This window comes from Mustela nigripes, chromosome 5, assembly GCF_022355385.1.
Source record: "Mustela nigripes isolate SB6536 chromosome 5, MUSNIG.SB6536, whole genome shotgun sequence".
In the NCBI taxonomy this organism is placed as follows: Eukaryota; Metazoa; Chordata; class Mammalia; order Carnivora; family Mustelidae; genus Mustela; species Mustela nigripes.
The window spans coordinates 68003280-68021768 of record NC_081561.1 but is presented as its reverse complement, the minus strand read 5'-3'; the positions used below and the strand labels follow the sequence as shown (position 1 = coordinate 68021768).

Sequence of the window (18489 nt, the reverse complement as noted above, 5' to 3'; positions counted from 1 at the left end):
CAGCAGGAAGCGTGCTTCTCCCTCTGCCTACCACTCTCCCTGCTTGTGCTATCTCCCTAATAAATAAATAAAATCTTTAAAAAATAAAAAAAGTTTAAAAACAACATCAACAAAAACAGCAACAAAAAAGAATTGTTGTGTTAAAGTTAATTAAATGTTTGGATGCAACCACCAGAATGATTATTTTTATTTTAGTTTAGTTTCTTGAGACATTTTTAGAAAGGAAATAGAGAGCTGATGTAATTATTCATTGAAGCCACTCCTATTAGTATATTATGATGTGAGCTTAGAGAAGACTAATTCTCTTCGTATCCTCAGTGTCAAAGTACCCTAAAGCATGGAATTATCTTATGTGGAAGTGGTCCCGACACCTTCTGGTACTAGTTAAAAAGAATTGGATCCACATCTTTGTTTTTATGTTCCATTTTATAGAAATGAAGTAACTTTTATTACATGCTTTCATTGTTGGTATTATAGACTGTGTGCGCTTTTACGTATTTTGAGGAACATGGTCTGTTACCGAAAAGCCTTAAGAGTATTTTCATTGCATTGCACTTTTTTGTATTTGTTTTTGTTTTAATGAAAATAGGAGAGAGAGCTTGAAGCAAACAAAAAAGAAAAAATGAAAGAAGCTCAACTTGAAGCTGAGGTGAAGTTGTTGAGAAGAGAGAATGAAGCTCTTCGAAGACACATAGCTGTTCTCCAGGCTGAAGTTTATGGGGCAAGACTGGCTGCTAAATACTTGGATAAGGAACTGGCAGGAAGGTGTGTAAAAATGAGTACCTTGTACTCTGAGGTAACAAATTGGATATTTAATGATGTTGATTCTTACCTCTTGTAGTAAATGAAACATTAATCTTTAAAAAGTTATTTTATAGTTGGGTATAGCTTATTGTTATTACTGATAGCATTATATACTGCAGATTTATTTAGCTTTACTACATAAGTGTTTCTGGTTTACACACACACATTGATAGGAACTTATTTTGAAACGCTAAAAACTCTAGATCTGCACTTTTCAGCCATTTCCTGCCTCGAAACCATAAAAGATGATGTTCACATGTACAGCATGACTTTCGTAAGGAATTCTTTCTATGATTATTGAAATGTTATCTTTTTTGAACCTCCAAACACATTGGAATGGCAGTGACTTTATCATAATAATACAGAGTTCTGCTTGCATTAATTTTTTAAAGTTAATTATCCACAGACTTTGGTGATTTATTATTTTTGGTAAATACATTTTTACTCATTGTTTTGATACCACATTAAGAACTGATGTGGAGCAAATAAAAGTAATTTATATCACGGTAAAGTGACCATTTTCTGACTTACCATATTTAAAATAATGATTTTGTAAAAAAAAAAAAAAAAAAACCTCATTAAAAGAAATGTTTTTGTACAGTTAGACTCTTATAAAGACCTAATATACAATAGTATCTGAGTTTATTGACCTACCCTGATGGTGTGCAAGACGTGAAACATGGTCATTGACATTAGTCTCAAAAATTGTTTTGAGATGTATTTGAATTAAGTATATGATTAGAAAAGGTCTCATTCATTCTTTTTTAAAGAAATTAGTTCTCTCTCAAAGACATCTGTTCTTTTCAGACTTTTGGTATTTTACAAATCTGAGAGAACTCAGGAGCTTCCTAAAGGGATTAGTTTTATTACTAACAGGTTTATGCAAAAGCTACTTGTGTTCAGTAGTTTTTCTGAATTCTCTCTGTAATAAAAATTATAATAATGAAAAACTAACTGAATTAACTCTTTTCTCAATATAAAGGGTCCAACAAATACAATTACTAGGACGAGATATGAAGGGACCAGCTCATGATAAGCTGTGGAATCAGCTGGAAGCTGAAATACATTTGCATCGTCACAAAACTGTGATCAGAGCCTGTAGAGGACGTAATGACCTGAAGCGACCAATGCAAGCCCCCCCAGGCCATGTATGTTTGCTTCATTACTCTTTCTTACTCAGTCTCTTCCTTTTTCCTTTAGTCAGAAGTCCTTACCATGTATTTTATTCTAGTGGTATTTAAAGCCATTATTTAAAAAGGGAAAGTAGAATTAAATGTATTTAGAATAGATACATAAAGTTCTTGGTTGACTTACCCTGAAATGCCCTGAAAGTGATATTTCTGAAAACTGAACTGTTGCTAGCAAAGACCTATTGCTCATGCTTTGGCTCAAATTTCAGAATTTTCCTGGATCATGATTATGCATATTTAAATTGTTTTTTAAAGCTTAGCAGAGAACATTACTAATTTGTCACTAATAATTAATTTAAAATTATTAATTTTAATAAATATTTTTAAGTAAATTGATTAATAGATTGGCAGTATTTGGGAGGTAGTTCTTAAAGAAATTTTTGGTAACTAGATTCTACTGTAGTTTTTTCCACCTGTTTGGTCTTGAATTAAGATGGAATTTGAGATCTGTGTCCAACTGTCTGCATCTGTAGCCACCAGTGTACAGGGCTTTTCTATCTGAATAAATCTTGATTAAATTTCATTACTACACCTGTCTGAAAATATAAGCCCTTCCGTAATAAAAGTATGTCTGACTCCTTCCCAGTGGCTTACATGTCTTAGTACCAGATAAACCATGGCCTCAAACAAGTTCAAGTATTTGTTGCCTCTGTAAAGATTATTGTGAGAAGAATTGACATGTACATGAAGTTGGTGAGAGAAGAGTGGGGATTACAGTAAGCACTTATGCCATTGTCTTCTCTGGCACATGGGGGACCATTAAATTCCAAGCAGTGGCTAGACAGCAAAAGGTATTTCATGCTACCTAAAGGATTATGAACTTTTTCCTGATAATCATGGGATTTTTAATAAAATGGTAGACTCAAGATTTAACATTATTTTGACAGATTACTTTGGCATAGTGAAGAGAATATATTGGGAGAGGGCCTACATGAGAAAGACACAGTGGTAACCTGAGGAGAAAGTGATGAATGTAGGGGGGGTATATTTGAGAGGAAGGGTAGCTTTGAGAGAATTAGAATCAAGAAGAGTTGGGGGCACCTGGTTGGCTCAGTCAGTAGAGCTTGTGACTCTCAAACTCAGGGTCATGAATTCAAGCCCCACACTGGGTGTGGAGCCTATTTAAAAAAATAAAGAAGAAGAATCAAGAAGACTTGGTGATTAACTGCTTTTGGTTATGTGGGTAAATGAGAAGGAAGAGTATAGGTTTTTGGTGCAGGCAGTTGAGTGAGATGATGGAATTCACTGATAAAGCAAATAGAGGAAAAGGAAGATTTGAGGGAGAAATAGGAGATTTGTTTTCGACATGTAAATTTGAGGTGCCATTGGGACAAACAAAATATATCCAGTTGACTATATGACTCTGGAATTTAGGAGAAGTCTGAGTTGAAGAAATATTAGGTAAATCACCTATCTGTTATAATCAAACTATGGAATTGATTAAATAACCCAGGGAAGTATATAGAAAATAAAAAATATAGGAGGCCAGGGATGGAAAGAAACTTCTAGGGAGTGAGGGAAAGACATGGATCACTGAAGAAGGGAGTCTGAAATGAAGCTGTCAGATATAATCCATCTAGTAAAGTAATGTAATAGAAACCAAGGAAAAGAAGGTTTCATGAAGGGGTTAGTGAACAGTATCAACTTTCCACAGTGTTTAAGTAGGATAGTGACTAAAATTTATACATTGGATATAGTCATGTTGGTTGCCAGTGACTGTAGAGAAGACAGTTTTAATAGAACAGGTCGGCACAAAACCCTAATTACAGTGACTGAAATAATGAATGTGGGAGGCAAGGAAGTAGATATCATAGGGATTAACTTTGCGTGAAGGTTAAGGTAAGATGGAGAGTGGTAGCTAAAGAAGATAGTAGATAATTAAAGGTTTTTATTTTGTTTTATGTTTTCACATGGTTGGTATTCAAAGCTGGAAGAGGCTTAGAATTTGTTTATGTGCTGGATGGGGAGGAACTTAGCAGAGAAGGAAAAAGTAAAGGTACCAGAGAAAGGTTAATTATGGAGCAAAGTCTTTTATTTAAGAGATAGACTCCAGAGCTCAACAGAATGAAAAGTAATTAATGATTCAATTGGCAATTTGTTTTTTAATTCTGCAAATTAGTTAGAATGATCTTTATGATATTTTCTAGTAAAAATAAACATCTTACTACTTTTATTTTTTGAAGATACTTGCTTATCAGCTAATTCCTGGCAATGGTTTCCTTTGTAATGTCCTATAATTTAAAAGGAGATGAATCAATATTAAAGAAACTAACAGAAACATGAGAAAATCATCCATCTGTTTCACTAAATTAACGGAATTACTATTTTCATTTTACCATTTTATCTGTTAATTTTTTTCTTAACACTTTACTGTGTATCCATTCCAGGAAATTAATGAAGATTTCTAAAAGCGAGTTATATAGCTTGGGTTTACTCTATTTGATATATCATTTAAGTAGTACTAATTTTTCTTCTTTTTTTCTCCCATTAAGGATCAAGACTCTTTAAAGAAAAGCCAGGGTGTTGGTCCAATTAGAAAAGTTCTTCTCCTTAAGGAAGATCATGAAGGCCTTGGCATTTCAATTACAGTAAGAAGTGGTGCTTCCAGTCTCCTTTTCTGTAGTTAACTAGGATAATTGTGCTCCTGTGTTGGACATCCTTGGGAAGCAAAGTATTCTGGATATATTCTCTAAATAACTAAATTTGTTCCCCTGGGCAATACCATTTTTGTGTAAACTTTTTGTATGTAAATCTTCCTAATGACTATTAAGTATTACCTCAGTAAAATTATTACTTTATTAAGCATAATTTAGCATTTTCACTATGACTGGGGTTATAGTTTTATACAATATACTCTGATTGCCTCTAGGACCTTTGAGAATAGGTATGATTGTTTTCTTCTATGTTAAATGACTCCAGATTGTATTGTTCTTTTCTCTAGAATATGTGTTACCTTTCTCTTGACTCCTTTCTTTGTTGTCAGATTTCAGTGGCTATTGAGTCCAAATATTCTTCCTTTCTAAATTTGGTGCCTTTATAAACAGTTGTCTTGGGCAGCATTTCTGAGATCAGCTATTATAAAGTACATATATTTGGAGTCATTTTGCTGTCCTTAGAGTGCTTAGAGTAAGAATGAATAAGATGGGTTACCCTGTTTTTCATTTGGTAATAATTAGATACTGCCTAAGTTTTTTTGCTTTTTGGTACTGCTTAATACAGAAATATTTTTTATCATAAGAAGTTTACCTGTCAAGTTTATATACAAGTTATGTACAAGTTTATACCTTGACAGGTAGAAACCTGTCAAGTTTATACCAGTAAATAGGTATTTATTGAATACCTACCTGTCTTTTTGAATGCACTGACATTAAAGATCATAAATTTTAGAAGAAATAATAACATATATATATGTTATATATATACACACACACGCACAAGCAATATGTATATATGTACATATACAATTGTATACATACACACAAATAATACGCATATATATGCATACACAAATAATTATAACACAAGCTAAAAAGTGAAAGGTACCAAATAACTGCATTTCATCAATTCTTTGTTGCATATTTTCATATTTTAATATCTCTGAAATTCAGATTCTTACACTCTTTCAGTGATTTTTGTAGTACGTAAAATAATGCTAAGTCATATAGTGATTTAGATTTGATAAAATCTAGTAGTGCTAAGGACTATTAATATGTAAAATACTTTTATTTATGTTTGAAAGAGTTTAGCTGACTATAGTTTTTTCATTTGGTGTTTGTTTGGTTTTTTTTTTTTGACTTTGGAATGTGTTTTAGAAAGCACATTTGGAATGTGTTTAGAAAACATGTATGTTATCATTTTATTCAGAGATAACTTTGATACTAGTAATAATATATTTACCATTACCTAAGTGGCAAATAATATTTTAGTCAGTATTTATACAGGATAGATGCTTACTGAAATGTATTTTTAAGATGTTTTATTGTGAAAATAGTAGAATAGTCTATGACATACAAAGAGTAAACTAATTGACCACCTTTTTTTTCCGGTTAGGGTGGGAAAGAACATGGTGTTCCAATTCTCATTTCTGAGATCCATCCAGGGCAACCTGCTGATAGATGTGGAGGACTGCACGTGGGAGATGCTATTCTGGCTGTTAATGGAGTTAACCTAAGGGACACAAAGCATAAAGAAGCTGTAACCATTCTTTCCCAGCAGGTAAGTTTCTGTTTTGCAGTTAAAATTGGATCTATCAATTGTTTCTTCTCGAATTTACTGAATATTTTATACTTCCTGTACTTAAGGCTTTTCAAGTAGTAAAGTGTTTTTATACAGACACTAGTTCCCTTTGATTTGGGGCTTTTATAGAAGACATTCAGCCAGATTTACTGAAGAAGATTTTGTTTGCCCTTTTCCACAGCTGTGTAACTTTAAGCAAGTTACTTAATTCCTCTGCTCTGCTATGGTGTCCTTATCAGAAAACTGTAAGGGTTATGTATGTTGATTCATATAAAGTGCTCAGGACAGGACCTGGTACTTGGAAAGCAAAACATCATTAATGACTAAAACACTACAAATAGAAGGTATAGAAAACGTAATGCTAGAAGCCAACTGATTTTACAGACGTAAATGTTAGAACTGAAAGGGTCCTTAGAAATCATTTAGCCCAACCCTCTTATTTAAAATGAGTAAACTGAAGTTCTTAGGGATTAAATGATTTGGTCAAGGTTGCAGAGAAAATAAATTAGAGTTGGTATTCATACCCACAAGTCTTATTTGCTTCCAAGTTTTTTTGTTTTGTTTTCCTTTTTTCCTTCAAAAAGAAGGTTGAAGAAATTAGATTTTGATAGTACATTGAGATGTTTGTTGGATCATCAATGTAGAATTGAATCTCAAAGTTGATAGTGAATTTATAGCTTATGTGGTTCAACTACACATTGTATAAATCTCTACAGTATCACTAATTAAATATTTATATTAAAGGGGGGACTTGTTGATAAAGTAGTTCATTCTGTTACTGTACATTGCTGATTTTTAGGAAGTTCTTCCTCATATTAAGCCTAAAATCTATCTGCATGACTGCCACCCACGGACCTAATTCACTTTATGGAAGACTACCGCATTAGTCCATCTCTCTCCCCCAAGTGGTATTTGTAAGCATTATCTGCTAAGAGAGAAATCAAAATGCAACCATAACCTCTTTTAGTTGGTGTTTTCTCAACCCAACTTGGCCATATCTGGTGGCATTAAGAGTGAGATGAATGGCAGCTATGGTAAAGGAAATACAAACAGGCAGTCACAAACTTTTAAGGAAATGCTAAGCGTGTATTAAAATTTTGAAAGATAAACATCCGGGAAAGCAGCGCACCAAAGATACTGACTTAGGAAGTGACAGTGAAAAATGTCATGCTTTCTTTGGAGCAAAGGCAGGCCATAATTTGCAAATACCATACTTGTATGTAGTGACTGTAGTCTCTTATTAAATGACTTGGAATGTTTTTTATTTTTATTTTTTTAAAAGATTTTATTTATTTATTTGACAGAGAGAGATCACAAGTTGGCAGAGAGGCAAGCAGAGAGAGAGAGAGAGAGGAGGAAGCAGGCTCCCCGCCGAGCAGAGAGCCTGAGGCAAGACTGGATCCCAGGACCCTGAGATCATGACTTGAGCTGAAGGCAGAGGCTTAACCCACTGAGGCACCCAGGCTCCCCTGGAATGTTTTTTAAACATAAAATAATCTGTAACTTTTTACTTGAATATAAGTTTTTTTTAAAGAATAGCAGTTCAGGGGCGCCTGGGTGGCTCAGTCAGTTAAAAGTCAGACTCTTGGCTTCGGCTCAGGTCATGATCCTCAGGGTCCTGAGATCCCGCCCCACATCAGGCTCTGCACTCAGTGGGGAGTCTGCTTGAGATTCTCTTTCTCCCTCTCCCTCTGTACTTCCCCTTGCCTGCACTTTCTCTGTCTCTAAAATAAATAAATCTTAAAAAAAAAAAAAAAAAAAAAGAATAGCAGTACAATTACTACATTTATTTATTTAAGTAATCTCTATCCTCATCATGTACTTGCAACCCTGAGATCAAGCTTCATGTGCCTCTTCTGACTGAGCCAGCCAGGCACCCCCAAATATGATACATGTAGTCCAGTAGAAAGAGCAAGGACTTTGGAGTCAAATTTTTGTTTTTCTGACTTACTTGCTCATTATGTTGGAAAAATTATCTGCTCTTTCCAAAGCTCATTCAGGTTTCTCATTCATGTAAAAGAGACTGTACTATAGTAGGGTTATTCTGAGGATTTAAGGATATAGTTTCGCATAATAAATAAAATAACTATTATAATAATTGCTGTTAACATTATGTTACTCAGGAAAAGTTAAGTAAAGGCTCAAGACCTATTCAGTAAGAAACAAGAAATCATTTTCTAGAGGTTTCTTGAATTAGTCAAGGAAAAGTTTGTGTGATGCCCTTAAGTGCAACTTTAATATGACCACTTAGGTGGATTCACTATGTCAAGTACAAAATGGCAGAATAACTTCTAAACTGAACATTTGTTCTAAAATTTTATAAGTTGAGTAGTTAAGCATTCATTTTTAGTGGTCTGTTAGCAAAAATACTGTGACTGGTACAAAGAGCTACTGTATTATTAAAAGGAAGTTAGGATTCATGGGGTTGGTCTGGACGTGATGGCCTTTGTGTGTTTTTCTATCTTTTGAGAGTCTAGAATTTCATTATTTGTTATCTTGAAAGGAGCTACATTTGAAGTCATACTTACTACTTCTCATGCCTATTACACATCCCAAAGAATTTGGAAACCATTTTCTGAGTATAATTATAGTAACTTGATTTCCTCATTTTCTTTCTTAACTTTAGAGAGGAGAGATTGAATTTGAAGTAGTTTATGTGGCTCCCGAAGTGGATTCTGATGATGAAAATGTGGAGTATGAAGATGAGAGTGGACATCGCTACCGTTTATACCTTGATGAGTTAGAGGGAGGGAGTAATCCTGGTGCTAGCTGCAAAGACACAAGCGGGGAAATCAAAGTGTTGCAAGGTAAAAATTACTCTAAAAGTTATTAATGTATTTATCATTAGCAAACTTTTAAAATGCAAAATTTTAGATTTCTTCAGTAATAATCTTTTAATGATGGGAAATCATCATTAACAAATTGAAGCTCTCCTTTGCTTATAGTTTAATTGCATACTGGTCACTGTGCCAAAATGTTACTTACATAGAAGTTTCTTAGGTTCATCTTGGACTTTAAGATAAGTGTATTACCAGTTACTGAACTCCAAATGATCCTTGAAAAATAAAAAAATAAAAATTCAAGTGTTCTGGATTCTGAAATAAAGACTGATATATATGCCTTTTAGAGTAGATACACATCTTACTGTCATCTTGCTGTGTTAATGCAGATTCTTCTTTCATAATACAATGATTTGTAGACTAATATGAATATGTTATTAGACCATTGTCTTATGATTATTATGAGAATCAGGATATGTGATCTTGAGGATTTTTGGTTTAGTTCCTTTGCTATTATTTACACATATTGTTCACAGAAATTCTAGCTCTTTCTTGTACATAGAGCAGTGGTTCTTAAATTGTGATCTGTGAATCTCTGGAGGTCCCTGAAGACTCTTCAAGGGAATTCCTGAGATAAAAACTTTATAATAGGGGCATCTGGGTGGCTCATTCTGATAAGCCTCTGCCTTCAGCTCAGGTCATGATCTCGGTATCCTGCGACTGAGACCTTCTTTCTTCTCTGAGCTCCCTGCTCAGCAATGATTCTGCTTCTCCCTCTGCCCCCCCCCCCCCCCCGCCCCCTGACTCATGTGCGCGTGCTCTCTCTCAAATGGATAAATAACTCCCTCTGCAAAACTGTTCATAATAATGTTAAAATCTTATTTCTGGTTTTTTTTGTTTTTTTTTTTTCCTGAGTTGATATTTGCACTGATGGTGCAAAAGCTGTGGGGTAAATTCCTGTTTCCTTAGTATGAATCAAGGCGGTGGTGCTACTCTTAAAGTAATCATCGTTTCTTTCTTGCCATCTTCTCAGAGTAAAAAACAAAAAGAAAGAATAATAAAATGCCAGTTTCATGAAATAGTAAAACGGTTCATTTTATTAAATCTTGACCCTTGAATGCATGTCTTTTTTGTATTGTGTGTTATGAGATGAGAAGTATACGTAAAGCACTGAGTCTGCATGCTGAACCAAGATGCTGGTCTCAAAGAAAAGCATTCAAGTGGTTAAGTAGCTGGCTAAACTGGCCATTTTTTTCATGGAAGACAATTCTGACTTGAAGAATGACTGACAAATTATGTTGTTCAGACTCTTTGGCAGCCATTCTCTTCCAAAGGAACAAGATGGGGCACCTGGGTGGTTCAGTGGGTTGGGCCTCTGCCTTCGGCTCAGGTCATGATCTCAGGTCCTGGGATCGAGCCCTACATTGGGCTTTGCATAGCAGCAGCCTGCTTACTCCTCTCTCTCTGCCTACCTCTCTGCCTACTTGTGATCTCTGTCAAATAAATCAATAAAATCTTTTTAAAAATAAATAAAAAATAAAAATGAAAGGAATAAGATGAGTCCATCATTTCAGGGAAATAACTGATAGTGTTTATTGCCAGTGACTGAATTTCAGCTTTCAAGTTACATTGAGAATTTTGTAAGACATTTATCAGTCACCATGAGCTTGACAGCTTTCCAACACTACACTTATATAATAAGATTGGTGGTGATGTTAATAAATGTGATTTTTTTTTTGATATAGTAAAAATGAAAAATCTCAACTTTTGGAATTGCTATATAACTCAGTGATCTAATATTATTCAAAATACCAGTGTAATATGTTAAAAATCCTGCATGGCTAAAAGAGTCATTCAAATAGCAATATAGTCAAGTGGATTTTAACATAACAGTATGAACCGCTCAATTCTGTGGCGAGCAATTTTGGTATAATATCAAAGAAGAAAATTGACAGCTGAAAAGCCTATTAAAACTACTCTTCCCTCTTCCAACTGTGTATCTTTATGAGGGTGAGCTTTTTGTATACTTGTAATAGATTGAGCAGAGGCGAAAAAAAAACAGCTATCTTCGATAAAACCAGACTTTATTTTTTTTAAAAGATTTTGTTTATTTTCTTGACACAGAGGGAGGGAGAGCATAAGCAGGGGGAGCAGGAAAGGAAGAAGCAGGCTCCCCGCCGAGCAAGGTGCCCGATGCAGGGCTCAATCCCAGGACCCTGGGACCATGACCCGAGCCCAAAGGAACTAACCAGCTGAGCTACCCAGGTGGCCCTAAAGCCAGACTTTAAGGATCTTTGCAAAATTGAAAATAAGTCATAATTTTTTTTAGCTCTCTCAGAAATTCTAATTACTAATATGGTAAACATCAGTAACTCACACAACATTAATAAACCACATAAACAAAACTCTTTGGAATCCACAGTACTAACTAAGAATGTGAGGCCATCTTGAAAACCAAAGATGAGAATTTCTGGCATAGAGTTATATAGTGAACTGATGAACTAATGTTTTTGTGGTAAACCTGGATTTTATTAATTATCTACACGTAGACAGCAATAGCAGTTGTGTTCTCCCCATACATCTTGAACACAACTATTGTGGCAGTATGTCAAAACTACACTCTTGGGCTGCATTCCTTACGATTTCATTGTCCTTCAGCCTTTCTGCTATTTTCTGTCTGGATCAGAAGGCTTCTTCCTTTTTTTTTTTTTTTTTTTTTGCAACTGAGGCTAAAAGACTTCTCTGTCACCTGTGTAAACTACAGACCACTTAAAATATGACTCATATAACCACAGTGTATGCTTTTATGATTTGTTACTATTAATGGACTCAAATCACAAAAAATGTATCCATTGGTTACTGTTGAGTAAGTGTCCATACTTCATAGCTCACTAAATAGATGACATAATCAATTCTAATCTATTTGTAAGCCCAGTGTCTATTTTTTAGATTAACCAAAATTTGTTTTAGATTGTATCTGGACATTGTCTTGCCAGCAACTCTGATTTTTAGCAATAAGCTAGTCTTTGCCTCAGTGCACTGCAATTAAATAATCTGAAAGCAAAATGTAAAAGAAACATGTAGTTGGTTATTATATATTTGTGTAAGTAGAACTTAACTGAATTTTATAATTGTGTATATTCGAAGTTTCATGGAAAGTCTGATAGGAAATTACATATAATTTTTTGATAGGTCCAACAGAGAATATGAAAAAATATGTACAGTGTTTGCTCTCTGCCAGAAGAAGGAAGAATCCCTTTGTCAGAAATTACTAACTTGATTAATTTAGGGTCCCATTATTTGCCTCATTACTATTAATAATTATAGTGGGCATTCCTTTGTCTTTGCTCAATAAAGCTACAAGATTTTTTTTGGACTAGAAAGTATCTGCTTTTTTTTCTCCTTCCTTCAGGGTTTAATAAGAAGGCAGTAGCTGATGGACATGAAAATGGAGACCTAGGAACTTCAAGTGAAACTCCCGTAGAAGACAGTGCTTCTAAACTAGATGATCTGCACAGTCTGTATCACAAAAAATCATACTAAATTGACTGTATCTCCGGACAAGATTGTTGATCAGACTCTTCTGAGTTTGGGGCACTAGGGAAACGGTGACAAAGACTATACAAGATCAAGGGAGGCTTGTAGCCTAAATGACAGGCGGGTACCTCAGGGCTTCATGTGAACAATTCTAAATGCGTAAAACTCTCGGTTTTCTGTGGTATACCATAATTAGCTATTGCATGTAAAGCGACTTTGATTTTCTTAAAATTGTAAAGCACCAAAGCATGTTTCCCAAAGGGATATTACTAGGCTCTTAAGTACCAAATGAAGCACTACTGTTTTATTTGGCTCCTTTTCCATTTAGTAGAAGGACTGTGCTAACCAGAATTTTATAAGAAATAGCCTTTAAATACAAGAGAATAAATGAATTCATTTATTATATATTCCAGAATGTTAAGTGTGGTATTTCAGAGACAGAACTTAACTCAATGAATTGCAGAAATGTAAGCTTGACTTAATTTTTTTTTAATTAAAAGAATGGTTTTAGTTTTTTAATTTAATTTATTGTGCATCCTGATACCTAAATCAGTTCTTAATGATCATTTATTGTAATGAGTTTGCCTTTCAGCTTTATTCAATGCAGTACAAAATAGTTTTCTTTAAGCAATCCTTTATCAATCAATGCTGCACTAGAAATACTTTCTCAAAAGTTATTATACATTATACTTTCCTGGTTTTTGAAAGAAATGCAGATGAGTGTAAAATATCTGTCCTCAATTATGTTATCTGTGTGCATGGTATTGGAGCATTACATTATTAATGTTTGGACTCCAATGGTTTTTTTTTTTTTTTCTGGGATCCACAAAAGACAGTTTTATACATTTTGAGTTATTCATAAAGTTTGTCTTGTGATAGTCTTGGTACTTAACGATACATTCTCCTGGCAGTAAAAACTTAGATTTGTCATTGAAATTACATTGCGTCTACACAGCAGTTTTCTCTCAAAGTAACTTATTTGCCAATCATTTAAAAAGCCGAGGACGTTTTGATACAGTAATTGTTCGGGTTGGCTTTTCATCTCAGTGTTTGCTTGATGAAAGTGCTGTCATTCACAAACTACAGATCTGTTAATTATCTTATCCTGGGATTAAGCCCTGGAGGGAGCCTGCTTTTACAGCTTTGCAGGCTACTGTACCCTGCTGGGCAAAGTGAAAACATTGCATTTAAAGAGGTGATAGTTTTGCCAATATCACTGATTTTTTTAAAGGATATACATTTAAGGGGATATTAAGTGGGGGACAAGCCTACAAAGGCTTTTAGAGTATTACCAGTATCTTCATGTCTAATATTCAGATGTTATGTGATATATATAACACTTTTTTGTTGTTTATCCTAGATGCACTATATATTTGTTCATAGGTAAATCTGTACAATGTATATACTTTCTTTGGTGGTTTTGCTATTTATAAATTTTATGTTTTAACTGTTGCTCATTTATGGTTTGTTTTGGGTGGTTCTGTTCATCTGTATATCGCCATGTTAGTTTTTAATAGAAATGCACTTCATAGTGTATATTGTTACTGATATTAAATACATTGTTAGAGTAACGTTGCCTCCCAGCAAAAGCTAGTATTTAATTGTACAACCAAATAAGCAAGCTCCATGTTATTGTTTGCTCCTGACAGGCTAGGCCTCTTACAAGAAAAAAGAATTTTTTATGCATTCCCCCTACACCAAACACATACCCCAGGCATGACATGAGAACTGCAAGCTGGAGTTGAGCCCGTTTATTCATTTAGCCAAAAAAAATTCCATTGCAGTGTCTCTGAAAACACTTCTGTTGTGACTTGAAACCATGTTCTTGTTTTTTTAAAGCGCAGCCTGGGACGGGAAGACCATGGCAGTTTTCATTTTTGTTTTTTCAGAGAATATCCTGAATCTGCTAGACAGAATCCTTAGGAGATACTAGCCAGACCTTTTTGATTTTCGAGAACAATCTAAAAGCCCATTAAGAGTATTTAAGAGCCTTGAATTAGCATTTCTGTGGCGACGCTGTGTAACATGGATCACGTGGGATGGTTATGACATAAACTCCTTTCAAGGGCTGAAGAGCAGAAGGAAGAATTTCCCAGGTAGTTTAAGATTGCTGAAGTCAGTTCCGTTTTTATTCCTGCTTCACCCTGGTTTGCAAAGTCTGTATGAGAACCCTGTTGCTCAGATGCTACTGTGAGCTTCCTGGCAGGTGTTGAGAAAGTACCCAGTTAGAAGTTCATTTTAGAATGGTCTCTAGGGGATGAGCTAAGGATTACAGATGGAATGAGAAGCAGTTTTTATATTTTCACATTTATAGGGAAGAAATTCCCAACACTCAAGTCTCTCAGACAAAGTCAAACAAACAGCAAAGAAGAGAACTGTTGCAAAGCCATCACAGTTAAAAAGGTAAAAGAAAAATCTGCAAGTACACAACAGAAGAGCTGAGGGAAAATGTTCAACAATGTGAGGGTTATGTGTATGTGTGTATATTTACATTTTAGCCTCTAAAATTCTCTTCTGCAGTATCTGGTAGGAGTCTGATGGAGCAACAATATTTGGGTTTATGAGGCTTGTTAAAACAGGTTTAAGAGAAATGAAAGGTTGTGAATCTTGGTAATTATAACTCAACATCTGTCAAAAGGTAACACGGCTTATGCTTGGTGCTGGTTTTACTCCCCACACAGTGGACTTACTTTGTTTTCATGTTAAGAAACAAAATGCATTGATTCATGTGTAAGTCACACATTATCTGATATCTTTATTATGTATTCCACCGTTCTACTTACTCAGTCTTCCACATAGGGTTGGCCTCAAATCTATAGGATTTACGACAAATATATTATATCTAGTTAAGTTGAGTTTAATATTTTTTTATTAGCCTGTAAATAAAGATGGCATCTTCTACATTAAAATGGTATTGAGCTCATTTTCTTTCTTTCTTTTTTTTTTTTTTTTTAAGATTATACTTATTTGAAAGAGATAGTGAGAGAGAGGGAACAAAAGCAGGGGGAGTGGGAGAGGGAGAAGCAGACTCCCACTGAGCAGGGAACCCAATGCGGAACTCGATCCCAGGACCCTGGGATCATGACCCGAGCCAAAGGCAGATACTTAACAACTGAGCCACCCAGGCGCCCCTGTATTGATCTCATTTTTAAAAAAATAAACATTTTAAGTTTCCCATTAAATATTTTGGTTTATTTCTGGTAGCCCCTATCATTTGTACTAACAGGCCATCACATCCATGAAAAGGCTGAAACCTAATTACTATAGTTGAACAATTTTTTTTTTTTTTTTTTTGGTAGAAATTAACTGTGTGATCATAGGAACTGTTTACTCTGGGTCAGTTAAAAACATGGTGGTTGGAAGGAGCTGTCAGCAACTGTGGGGCCAGTGTTTTGTTAGAACTTAGCAGACTAGTCTCCTTGGGTTAATTTTGTGTTACAGATTTTGATATCCGTGTTCTCTAAGAGGATAACTGAAGCAAATTAAAAAAAAATCCTGTTAGATACCATGTAAGAAGACATTCTTCCATTTTATCATCTGAGCCCATATAGTTGAGAAGTTTCCAAAATAGGTGTAAAATAATTTTTAGAAACATATGTAAACATTATTCTGTTTCATTGCTTCAGAAGTTTTACATATGGTCACTTACGTCAAAGGACTAGGTGTAACATGCGTAGGAATGCCTTTGCTTTGTTAGGGTATTTGAGGTCAATCAAGATAAAGTTACAAATGATATTTTACTCTTAGTATTGATGAATACAAATCACATTTCAGAAAATTACTTGAGTTACCAACATTCAGAAATACTTTTGTCATTGATTATCCTTGATTTAGACCTCAAACAATATGCTGTCTGTATGGCAGCTTAAGCTCCCAGCCCACCAAGCAGTTTGGAAAAAAAAGCCTTTTCCCCAGAATTCATTTGCATGGATGTTGTTCAGTCTATGAAATGTAAAAGATTATTTACATTTTGGGTGTGTGTGTGTGTGTGTGTGTGTTTTACATTTTCGTTTTTAATCAGTGTTCTAGTTTAGGTGGTTTTGTATCTTTTTTAACTAAAAATATTGCAAGTTACGTAGTGCTGTTGGTGCTAAATATTTGTTTGATACTGAATCTTTTTCAGATGTATATTGAGCACTGGAGCCCCTGTGGTGGTGGCCAGGAGAATGCTCTCCCAGATCTCCAGCAGGAGGAGCACACTGACTCCGGGCTCGCCCAGCTGCTGCACTCTGAAATCTATCCCAGCTTCTCCAGCTGCTGCCCGCAGGGACTGATCATGACGGGAGTACTATGACCCCTTGCCTTGGGCTTGAGGACTTCCTGACGGTCTGGCCAGACTCCCACAGGATTATGTTCTGATCTGAGTGGCTTCCTCCCCACCTTCCCTCCTTTAGCTGAGCTCATACCTGCATCGGGGTCTGGGTGCTTCTGGCTTCCCACTAAACCCAGCTTCCTCTCTATTTCCTCACCAGCATTGCTCTCAATAAATCTGTTATGCAGCAGATCCCTTCTTGGTCTTGGTGTCTGCTTCTTGGAAGACCCAGGCTAACACAAGTGGACCAGGAGATGTGAGGAGATAGGTTAATAGATGAGGAACTGGCTTATCTCCCACCCAGAGGCTGAAGAGGATGATCTGATCGGTTAAGTGAGTGGCATGAAGTCATGGCTCAGTTTACTAAATATTTCATAGATGGTGTGCCTGAACTGTGGCCCTTAGAAAGGCCTACCTGCAAAGTTCACCTGTGGCTAGTAATGTAGCAGTTTGGAGTTTAGGAGTATGCCGCCCCTCCCATTCCCTTACTGATAAGAGTGGTTTATTGTGCCTCCTGAAGCCTTTGTACAAACAGTAAGATTTATGTTGGAACACACCTGCCTTCCTTCTGGGAATCTGGAATTTTGATACATGCTAGGCAGGGAGTGCCTCCATGACTGTACCCAGTAAAAACCCTGGACTCCAGGCTTGCCCAGGGTCAGGCAGGCTTCCTGGTGGACAGTATTTTTATGTTACACATCATTGCTGAAGGAATGCAGCTCATCTTCTGTGACTTAATTAGAAGAAGACTCTTGGAGCTTGTGCATGGTTTCCTCTGGACTTCACATGCCTTTTCCCTTTGCTGATTTTGCTTGGTGTTCTTTCTCTGTAATATCATAGTTGTGAGTGCAGCTCTGTGCTTAGTTCTGTGGGTCCCGCTAGCACCCCTGCCGCCTCAGACAATAACTGTCCCCTTGGTCCCCTATTGGTTGCCAGGCCAATAACTAGGCTCAAATCCTAGAACAGCCTGGGTATGGATGTGTTAGGCCTGGCAAGGGAGAAAAGAGATGAGACCTAAAAGTGTAAGAATTAGCTAGCATATACTGGCAGGTGCCAAGAATGTGCTACTAGGATTGGATTTTGAGAGGGCTTGATCAAGAACTAAATTCTCTCATTAAAACAATATTCAGATTGGAAAAAATAATCCATACCTAAAACATAAGGACAAAGAAAATTGGAAAGTGACATGATAGAGAAGATACACTGGGCATATATTAAAGGCCAGCTGAGATAATTATTTGTATCAGAGAAACTAAGCTTCAAAAAAAAAAAGCATTACCAGGGATAGAGAAAGCTACTTCAGTCCTTTAAGAGTCAGCTCACTACAAAATTAAAATAATTCTAACCTTTTATTTACTAATTTGAAATAGTCTCAAATTATATAAAGCAAAAGTTAACAGAACCACAAGAAAAGTATAAAAAACCATCATAGGTTTGGGAGGTTGCAACAAAACTTTCAAAGAATTTGAGAAGGAAGGAAGATTTGAAAGCAAAAGTAATAAGATTGTTTTAAAGTTCAAGTCAAGATGGTATTTGATTGTAAAAGACTTTTGGCTTATAAATAGGAAGATAGATGAATGGAACTATTTGCAAGAAAACTAGATCACAAAATGTAAAGTATACAGACTTA

The 18489-nt window shown here is 35.5% G+C and overlaps 1 protein-coding gene across 3 annotated transcripts in view; it reads left to right on the top strand.

The window, feature by feature from the left end:
- The window catches only part of GOPC (golgi associated PDZ and coiled-coil motif containing), a 41311-nt gene extending 24260 nt beyond the window's left edge, over positions 1 to 17051 (top strand). For 2 of the 3 annotated variants that reach the window (XM_059400613.1, XM_059400612.1), the window contains 6 exons: positions 590 to 765; positions 1787 to 1952; positions 4487 to 4582; positions 6045 to 6209; positions 8857 to 9037; positions 12423 to 13999. In XM_059400613.1, coding sequence (XP_059256596.1) covers positions 590 to 765; positions 1787 to 1952; positions 4487 to 4582; positions 6045 to 6209; positions 8857 to 9037; positions 12423 to 12553 — 915 coding nt within the window. In that variant the 3' untranslated portion in view covers positions 12554 to 13999. Of the gene's footprint in view, positions 1 to 589; positions 766 to 1786; positions 1953 to 4486; positions 4583 to 6044; positions 6210 to 8856; positions 9038 to 12422; positions 14000 to 16670 lie in introns of those variants that run through there. The other variant, XM_059400614.1, reaches the window with a different exon arrangement.
- The last annotated feature ends 1438 nt before the right edge of the window (positions 17052 to 18489 follow it).